The 10000-nt window shown below is 42.6% G+C and overlaps 1 protein-coding gene across 1 annotated transcript in view; it reads left to right on the forward strand.

Annotated features, from left to right (window-relative positions):
- The window catches only part of LOC147024131 (transmembrane protein 8B-like), a 114702-nt gene extending 110211 nt beyond the window's left edge, over positions 1 to 4491 (forward strand). The window contains exon 13 of the mRNA XM_085883721.1: positions 2760 to 4491. Coding sequence (XP_085739847.1) covers positions 2760 to 3101 — 342 coding nt within the window. The 3' untranslated portion in view covers positions 3102 to 4491. The remainder of the gene's footprint in view (positions 1 to 2759) is intronic.
- Positions 4492 to 10000: the final 5509 nt, after the last annotated feature.

Here is a 10000-nt window from a genome sequence, read left to right on the forward strand (position 1 = left end):
AGTCAGTAGAAGACAGAAAGACCACCGACCAACCTGCGGTGATTGAGTGAGAGGCCCAAAGACTCAGCTTCATTGCGGGAGATGCCGATGATCTTAAATGCCCTGGTTTCGACAGCGTGAAGCCGAGAAAGGTGGGAGGCAGGAGCACCAGCCCAGAGGGGAGAGCAGTACTCCATCAGGCTACGGACAAAAGCTTTGTAAGTGGTCAGGAGCTCAAGAGGGCCGAGGAAGGACTTAGCACGACGGAGGATTCCCAGTCGGCGACTGGCTTTTGAGGCGAGGTTGGAAATGTGACTTTCCCAGGAAAGGTCATGGCAGATAGTGAGACCTAGAAGCTTGAAAGAAAAGACTTCTTCCAGAGGATTGTTGAGAAAGTGGATGGGGGGGTTTTGTAAACGGTCCTTTCGAAGAGACATAGTGAGAGTGTGAGATTTGTCTGGATTGAAAGACATGTTCCACGTGTTGGACCAGTTTGTGATTTTATCCAGATCTGCAGTGAGCGAAGAAGCTGCTGCTTGCCGGTCTGAGGGATGACAGATGGTACGGCAGAGGATGGAGTCGTCGGCAAAGAGAAATAGAGGATTTTCCAGAGAGTCCGAGAAATCATTGATGAAAACCAGAAAAAGAACAGGGCACAGAACGCTACCTTGAGGAACTCCAGCCTGCACAGGAAGAGGGGATGAAAGAACTGCTTTAGTTTCATGCTTTAGTCATAATTTGCACAATTCTTATGATATGAGAGATTATCAGCTGTACTAATTTACCGATGTTGTTCAAACTTGGCACCCAGATAATGAATGATGGCTTACCATATGCATTATGCACGTTGTGTTTTTTTCGAGATCAGATCCAAGATGGCCAACTGGCGGCCATTTTGTTACTGAAATGTGTCCCCAACCATTTTTCATACATGCAAGTTCCGATTTTGTTCAAACTTGGCACGAGCACAGTACATGATGACGTACACGTGCCCCTCACTTTATTTTGCGATCTGATCAAAGATGACCGACTGGTAGACTGGTGGCCATTTTAGTTGTACATAAATATGCCCTTTAATTCCGTGCAGCAAAATTACTAAAACAATGGGGGCTATGAAATTTTATATCTTTTTTACTTGTTTACTCGTGATCTGGTTTTGTATGTGTTGGGGTGAATGAGTGTGTGTGCTTGTTGTTGGTAGCTCACCCAGAACCTACTTCAGGTGAGCTTATGGGATGGCATGTAATCCGTCTGTCAGTCAGTCGATCCGTCTGTCAGTCCACGAGTCCGTAAACACTTGCAACTTCTCCGAAACTGGTGATGAAATTGTGACCGAACTTGGCTAAAATTATATTTGTTGTGGTGGAACTCGAGCTTGTTCATGGCATTCTCCCCCTCCAGCTATTTTTTTTCCTCCTTCATCGAATATCACTGGGGGCATTTCCTGTAGGTTTTCATTTTTCTTTTCCTACTTTCCTATCTGCCAACTTGTTATTTTGGGACTTCATAAATACCTTTCCAAAATCTTTAGGTTTATCTTTCTCGATGGGACTGGATACATTTTGCTTTTGTTTCCCTAGTTCACGGTAGGATATTTTTGGGTTGTTTTCAAACATGTGGTCTTGTTTTCTCGGGTTGTTGACTTCGTCATAGTTTTGTTTTTTTATCTTCCTTGCTATCATTTATATTTTGTTTGTTTGCAGCATCCATTATCTCTTGATCTTTGTCTTCGGTTTTATATTCTTTTTAAAACAAGGACAAATGTGTCCACGAGCATCCTAAAGCTTATGTTGGCGAAAAAAAAAAAATAACAACTTCCGATATTTCGTCACGTGCCTTGATTAAGCCAATAGTGAAACGCGTCATAATGTATTTACGTATTTACAAAATAAATCATGTATTTACGAAATTACAATACGATAAATGGAATAATCTTTAAATAGTAACGTGAACTTTTCGAAACTTTAAAGCAAATGTCAGACTATATTTAAAAGTTCATGATAGATGCTCTCAAAAGGCACCGTCTATGTGAGGATGTGTACATGTGCTCAGTATTTAAGGAGATCCGGATCTTGTGTATACAAGAGCCGAGTCCTAGAGATTAAGGTTTTGTCTTCACAAGAAGAAGAAGAACAAGAAGAACAACGCCGAGCTCTCGATGAGCAGCGTTCGCTACGCGAGACGCTGCTAAAAATTTTGAATGCTCTGCCTTAGCTTTTCTCTTCCATTACCTCTCATGAATTGTTGGAATTGTCCTGTTTCCCTTCTCAGTTGTTCTCTGTGTCATTCATCTCCTTTCTATGGTGGTGCATGGTCTCTGCCTGTCTGTAGGGCCTGGTTTGTTCCCCTTGCGGCATTGTTTGCTGTCTGTTCCTTTTTATTGAATGAATAGTGCCATTACAAAGCAGTGTGCATGTGCGCGTGCATGGGCGTGTGCAACTTGCTGTTGTTAGTTTCTATCTCCACACGTGGCTTCAGGAGGTGGAATGATGACCTACCAGGTCTTAAAGTACGTGTGTGTGCGTGCGTGCGTGCGTGCGTGTGTTCTTCACAGGAACAGTTGTGTGTGAAAAAAACAGAAGTTGTCCGTGTGCTTGTGTCCTTATCCGTTTGTCTGTCCAGGCCATAACTTTTCTACCATTTGAGCTTTTGTCATCAGATTTTCAACAAACCTTTATGATGAGAATATGGAGAACACTCAATCTTACTTATTTTTATTCAAGTTTAGTTTGAGTACAAAGCAGATGCAGATGGATATCTCTGTGATATTCTTTTTCCAGGGAATGAGGATGAGTCGCCGTCACAGCTGTTACCCACCATCATGGCGCCGCTGGGTCTTCTTCCTATTGCCTGGGTGTTCCATTGCCATTACGGCTGTACTTCTCTATGCCCTCGTGGAGACAACGGCCAATTACTATTACACACATGCTTTGTGGCACATTCTCATCGCTGGCTCAGTGTCTTTCTTGCTTCCACCCCATGATGCACGATCAATAAACATCCATGGTGCTGCAGGCAGAAAGCGCTGTGGATACCAGCTGTGCATCGAGGAACCTGAGGGAGACGAACCTCAGACGATGGAGTCCGTACTCGTCCCAGTGAATAGTGTTTGCCCAGTATGACATTCTCCCGAGGCTATTGTGGTGAGGGACGTTTTGTGCACAGTTGTTTCTTTTGAATAACGTAGCTCTGTACAAGATTGGTTGTTTGTTTATTTGTCCTTCAGATTCTGCAACCATTAAGATGATTTTGATAACTTGTGCTGCTCAAGTAATACAGGCATCAGTAATTCTTTGAATACCACTTCACAGACGATATAATAGCAAACTCATGAGAGTAGAGCCTGTTAGGTTAGGAATCACATTGGTTGATTGTGTGATTTCTGGCTTATTTTACATTTCTGCAATGACACTGGCAACAGATTACCACCTGTGTTGACGGTTTGATAGGTTTGCAGACTTTGACAAGGTCAGAGGGTTTCGACCGAAAGTTCACAAACATATGTCAAAAGCTGCAGGTGCTGAGAACAGAGCACCATTTCTGCCACCTTGTAATTTGCACTTTAAGAGTCTTGCTGTAAAGTTGGGCCAAGCCCCGCATTGACTGCACGACATCGTCAACCTCGTAGTGTTTTGAAAATACTCGGTGTCAGTGAGGACACAGCGGAATTAGTCAAGCCTTTTTTTTTTTCTTTCTTCGTTTTTTTTTTTTTTTTGCATAACTCAGGACAACCGCTCTGGGCCCCCCTCCCCCCACCTCCGCCCCCTTGAGCCCACCACCCCCACATCCTCTTTTATGCATAACAGTGTATTTATGAAAATGCTTGCGCCCCATAGAACATCCTCCCTTGTACAAATCCTTCTGGCTGGATATGCTTGCTGTGCAGGCTATCCGTCCATTTAGTAGTGTGGATTTTTGAATGTGATCATATGTTGGATTTTACTGATTTTTTTCTAAATGATTTTGATCATCTTTCTCACATGTGCAATGCAAACCAAAGGTGGTTAAATTTTTTTATGTTCATCTCGATTACATCTCTTTCCAATGTCTGCCTTATCGTTGACATTCTAAGGTTGTGCAAGTGGCTTTGAAACGCTGGGATGTTCTTGGGCTGTTAGGGTTAGGGTTAGGGTTAGGGTTAGAAACTTGGCTCAGAAACTGGAATCCACTAATATCGAAACTACTTCATAATGTTTTGGTTTTGTTCAATACCTGTGGGGTATTTTTTGTTTGTTTGTTTGTTTTTTGCTTTTGTCTTTGTGAGACTGAGGATATCCAACAATAGCCAGCAGTGATTGGTCTGGTTTCTGAAAAAGTGCTGAAATGTTTTGAAGTTTAATTTGAAGAGCATCTTATAAAATGACATTTATATTTGGGGGAGGGGAGAAGTTAAAACGTACCACTGCATTGGACTTTTGTAAAAGTGATGTTGCATCGTTACGTTTATAACTGAAAAATGTTGCACGCATGTCTGTACACTGCAATTTGCAATAAATGAAAAGGCTTTATGTTCATATGCAAGGTGTGATTTTAATTAAATGACTGGTTAATGTTCTTATTTCTATATTCCTATAAGGGCCTAAATGTTAATTTTATTTTTTTTATGTTTATGTTATTTCCATACCATGTTATTCATTTGTACTTGTGAGATCGTTTGGGTTCCTTATGGTTTTTTGGATGAGGAATGTGTTTGCTTCTGTTGATAAATTTGTTGATTGCTTGAGCATAGTGATTGTGGAGAGAATCTACAGGGTGGCTTGAAGGACACTTTACACCTGCTAATTTTCTCACACCTTCCTCCCTACTTTCCACTCCACCCTCCACCACCGTGGTAATGCAGCATGACTGACTCGGGTGTCGGTCGGAAGTTTGACGGCATGGCAGAGTTGTTAATGTCGAAGAGTGGTTAGTTGCTTGTGTTTGGTAGTGACACGGCCTCAGTGAGTGCCGGTATTGTTTTTTTTATATCTCTGCATGTCTTCCCATCTCCTCTCTTGTTTTTAAAGAAATTGTTCCTGGATATTTAGCTGTAATTGATTTTATATATAACCACCAGCAGATTTCGGTTGTCAATCTTTATGCCCCAAGTGACAGTACAGTCAGGACAGCTTTCTTCACTGATTCCTTCACTTTTCTGAATCATCTCACCCCCGATACCCTATTGTGTTTCGGTGGTGATTTTAATTGTACATTAGATCCAGTCAGAGATTGGAACAGCCCTGAACCTCACCCAGATCATGCACGGCCTTTGTCCACTCTCTTGTTGCAACATGATCTTGGGGATGTTTGGTGACTACAGCATGGGAACGTCCAACAATTTACTTGGTGTCATTGCTTGTTAAATAACATGTCGCTTGCAAGGCTTGATAAATTTTACATGTCTCTCCTTAAATCGTGTAAGTTTTACTGACATCACTCCCTCTGGATTTTCTGATCATTTGTTAATTAAAATGCGTCCTTCTTTTCCTAGTCCTCAGAGAAATACTTCTCATTGGTCTTTTATCCCTCCTTTAAATGATTCCTTTTTAAAATAATCTTTTTTAAAATTTTGGCTTCGAATTCTAGAATCACGGAACGATTTTACAAATCTTTGTCAATGGTGGGATTATATAAAAGCACAAATCCGAGTCTTCTGTCAGCAATATCGGAATAACTTCACTGATGTAAAGCAAGCTAGGATAAGTATTTTAAGGAAAGAAATCCTCTTTTTACAAGATAGTACGATGCCAGCAGCTTTATGAGAAACAAGCCCTATTGAATTGTTTAATTAGAGAAGATGCTCTCGGAGTGCTAACCCGACTTGGAGTGAAAGGCCTGTCGACTTCAGAATCTTGCTGTAAAGACTTTTTTTAACTTTAAAAAAACTACAAAGTCTAATCGTTCACTATTAAGCTTACGTTCAAGTGATGGACAAATTATCGAAGACAATGCTCAGTTTAAGTGTTTTATTCAGGATTTTTACAAGAATTTTTTTTACCACAAAGAAAAGTAATGAAAGAGCAATGTCTGATTTTACCCAAAATCTACCACAATTGGAAGAATCGCAACAGCACTCTTTAGAACAAGATTTTACAATAGATTAACTTTTAATAGCTCTTAATTACCTTCATTATCATAAACCACCTGGCTTTGTTGGTTTACCTGTTGAATTTTAGAAAACATTTTGAGATTTGTTTGGACCAACACTTTTAGATGTTTTTAAGTTTAGTTTACAAGATGGTTTGTTACCTTAAAGTTGTCGCCGTGCAGTCATGTGCCTTATCCCTAAGAAAGGAGATCTCCAGACCTTGCAGAATTGGAGGCCTATTTCTCTGCTTTGTGTGGATTACAAACTCTTTTCCAAAGCCCTTGTAAATCGTATAAAGCCTTTTCTTAGCTTTGTAATTCATTTTGATCAATGTTTTTTGTATTCCAAACCGGTATATTAATTATTTATTCATTATTTTTTTTTATTCGGGACTTGTGGGATGTCTGTGCTCTTCAAAAGCAGAATGCTGGCTTGTTTTTACTTGACCAAGAGAAAGCTTTCGATTCTATTGTTTTCACCCCTTTCTATCTGTTTGTTTGTCTGTTTGTGGACAGGATATCTCAAAAAGTTGTGGACGGAGCCAGATGAAATTTTGTGGACAGGTTGGGTGTGTGACAAGGACGAACTGATTAGATTTTGGTGAAGATCTGAATCCGGATCCGACTCCTAGAATTTTTTAAGTGATTCTTCACCATTGAAAGATGAGGCCAAAAAACGATATTGTATTGCATTACATGATATTTCAAAAATCTATTGGGCTCGATATGTTCTCCTGAATCAGCCATTACGTGGCAGAAGTGTGCACTGTACCGAGTGCCCTTATAGTTCCCTTTTTCTTTTTCTTCTTTTTCCATCTTAATGGCTTTCTTACTGCCACTTGACCTGTAAAACCTGCAGCTTGAAGTCTTCTCTTCACAGTTGCAACTGAGACTTCCTAACTTCGACCAGTGTTAAGCTGTGTTTGAAGCTGCTGTCCTGTGAGCCGCCTATCACGCAAGCTGTTGACTCTCAGAAACTTGTTAACCTCCGCCATCGAAGATGGACTGAGGTTACTGTTTTCACCCCTGTCTGTTTGTGAACAGTATTACGGAAAAATTCCTGGACGGATTTCGATGAAACTTGTTGGGGGATTAGGTATGGTCCAAGGATCATGCCATTAGATTTTGGACTTGGTCCAAAGTCCAATATGGCGGCCATTTTGAAAAATATTTGAATTTTTGTTTTCGCATTTCTTCATGTTTTAAGTGATTTCAAACCCCAAAAAAATTAATTTGTTAGAGAAAAAAAAAACAAGATTTTGCAACTTTTTTTTTAATTCGATTTTATTTGAAAAATATTTGAATTTTTTTTTTTTGCATTTCTACATGTTTTAAGTGATTTCCAACCCCCCCAAAAAAATTTGTTAGAGGAAAAAAAAAATTTTGTACCTTTTTTTTCAAAAAAATTTCGATTTTTTTTTTTGGCATTTCTACATGCGCATCGATCTAGTTTAGTTTATTCAATCTTGGTTCAGTGGAGTCTGATCCGTTTTGAACTACAATTAATAGGATATCAGGTTCACTTAAGTGACCCAGCAGTATTGGCGGCGGAGGTTTTGCACTCTACCGAGTGCCCCCCCTCTAGTTTTCTGATTGTGTTGTGGCTCTGGCTATGCCAGACCTCTGTCAGAGGTATGCCAGGGTATGCCAGACCTCTGTCAGAAACTCCTGTCAGAGTTTCCCAGTTCCTTTTGATGGTGGAGGAAAGTGTACTCACTAACACCTTGGCTTACTTTGCAATTTCTCTGACGGAAAGACCTACACTTTTAAGGGTTATAATGGTCTGTCTGTCTTCCTTTGTTAATTGTCTTTTTCTCGCCATGATGATCACAATATTGTCCAAATAATGCTTCAGAGGGTGCAGCAACATAGTCTGTTCCAACACTGCTTTTATACAGACAGAGGGTTTGTAACTAATCAACAAAAGTTGGGACACCTGTAGGAATTGTTTGCATCAACTTTCAAGGTTTAATTTACTTCCATTGCTGCAGAACAGCTGCAGTTGCTAACCCATTGCTTGTTCCCCAAAAAGGGCCTTCTTTATACGCCTGATATATATTGTTACGAATTGTCGCCCGCCGGCGTGCGAACGACCACTTCTAACCAATAGCGGTCGCTTCGCCCACCGAACGGAAAATTCAGTCGCGACTTTCCGGAACAACGCCGAAAACCAGTCATGGGTGTGCTCCAAACACACCACAACCTTGTCCGCACTCCATCCGTGCGACAGGGTCCGATCGCCAAATAATCGATTTACCTAATTATTCGCGCGGGTAGATTACCGAGAGATTGTACCTCAGCGAGGCCTGCTTGGACACGAGCCGTTTAGGCAGCTCGCTCCGTTTTGGGATAACCAAGCGGGGTATTCTCGCGAGGCCTCGCTGGACCCGATTCTATTATCGGCTATTAAAAAGCCCACTATTATTCCGAAATGCAATACGGCAGTTCAATGGAGGGAAAATGACGCGACGAACAGGTCAACATTAAAACAAGCACATTTATTCACACACGTATGCAGTCAGGTATTCATGCAGGCACGTATACAAGCATGCACATATGCAATTATACAACCAACAATGCAAAGGAAAGAGCTAATCCCATCTATTTATTATGTACATTTACTTATACAGGTTCTACTTCGCGGACATGGAGCCACAACTTTCATTCAAAAGCAAGGAAAAACCTCAGGACAGACGAGGGATAGACTGGACCTCTTTGGGTCTTTATTGCACGGAGCCGTGTAGACCGCAGAGGCTCCGTGAGGCCGTGCTGGTTACTTTCGTCGCTGGGGCGACCCGTGACGTTCCTTCCCCACGGCAGCTAGCGTAACCTCGGCCACGGCCTGGTGATTCGGGCCCCAGCCGGCAACGCCTGAGAGGAAGGAACGGGTCTTTGCTCTTTCTGAGTTGATGCTCGCCTTTAGAACCCGTTCGTCCCTCAGCGATGCTCGAACTGTTCCGAAGCCCGATCACCTCAGACCGTTCGGTGCTGGTTGGCGAGCTCTCTCCGGCTCGCACACGAACACGCGGCTCCGTGTGGCACAGTAGGCTTGGCCGTGCCCCCAGCTCGCGTCTCCTCTGCTCTCCTCAGCTTCTCCACCGACTGCAGGCTTCAGGCTCCAGGCGCTCCGAACCCCGACATACACTCCACCGACTCACTCACTTGGCGCTCGGCTCACCCTTATATAGGGCCCGAGAGACGAGATTTGGCCTTCACACTCTCACCTCTGACCCCCACTGGCTCCGCCCCTCTCACTCTCTTGATTCGAATTCCGAGGCGAAACTTCCACAGAGCGGACGTGCGCGAGATCACCAAACTTGCTCGGCGAGCGGACGTGCACGAGATCACCGACTTGCGCGGCGAGAAAACCCCCGCATGTGCCTGCAGCGCCGCCGTCCAATGCGGACTCGCCATGACTGGCGCCAAGATGGCGTCGTTTCAGAAATGAAGGTGAGGCGACGTTCGTGTTGATTTATCGGGGGAGATGTGGTTTAGGAGATGGTGAGGAGATGACCGTTGTGAAGGCGGTGTGGAGAGGGTAGTGGAGAAGGTGGTTGGCGTTGCGGGGAGGGTGGGTGGTGGTTGGCGTTGTGGTTGGTCCAAAATAACAACAGTAAAAGAAAAATGGCTGCCTCAAAGATCACAGCCTGGGTGACAAATAAATCCCTTCAGACAACGGTGGGGAAATCTATCTGAACACAGACTTATTGGCACAACTGATCGAAGGACCTATATGGTGCTCTGCGAATTTCCACAGCCGTAACCATATAGATATAGATACATATTGTTGTGGTTGACGAAATTCGCAAACCACCATTCAGGTCCCGTAGGTGAGATATCTCTGTAAGTATATGTGTAGTTAGCCCAAACCTGTTGTTTAGAGGGAATAAATGTTATTCATTCGGGCTGCGACCCTTTTAGATAGCCGTTTTTCTTTTACTATCTTTATTTTGGA

The sequence above is a fragment of the Eptatretus burgeri genome, chromosome 6, assembly GCF_056783735.1.
Source record: "Eptatretus burgeri isolate ZD-2024b chromosome 6, Ebu_testis_v1, whole genome shotgun sequence".
In the NCBI taxonomy this organism is placed as follows: Eukaryota; Metazoa; Chordata; class Myxini; order Myxiniformes; family Myxinidae; genus Eptatretus; species Eptatretus burgeri.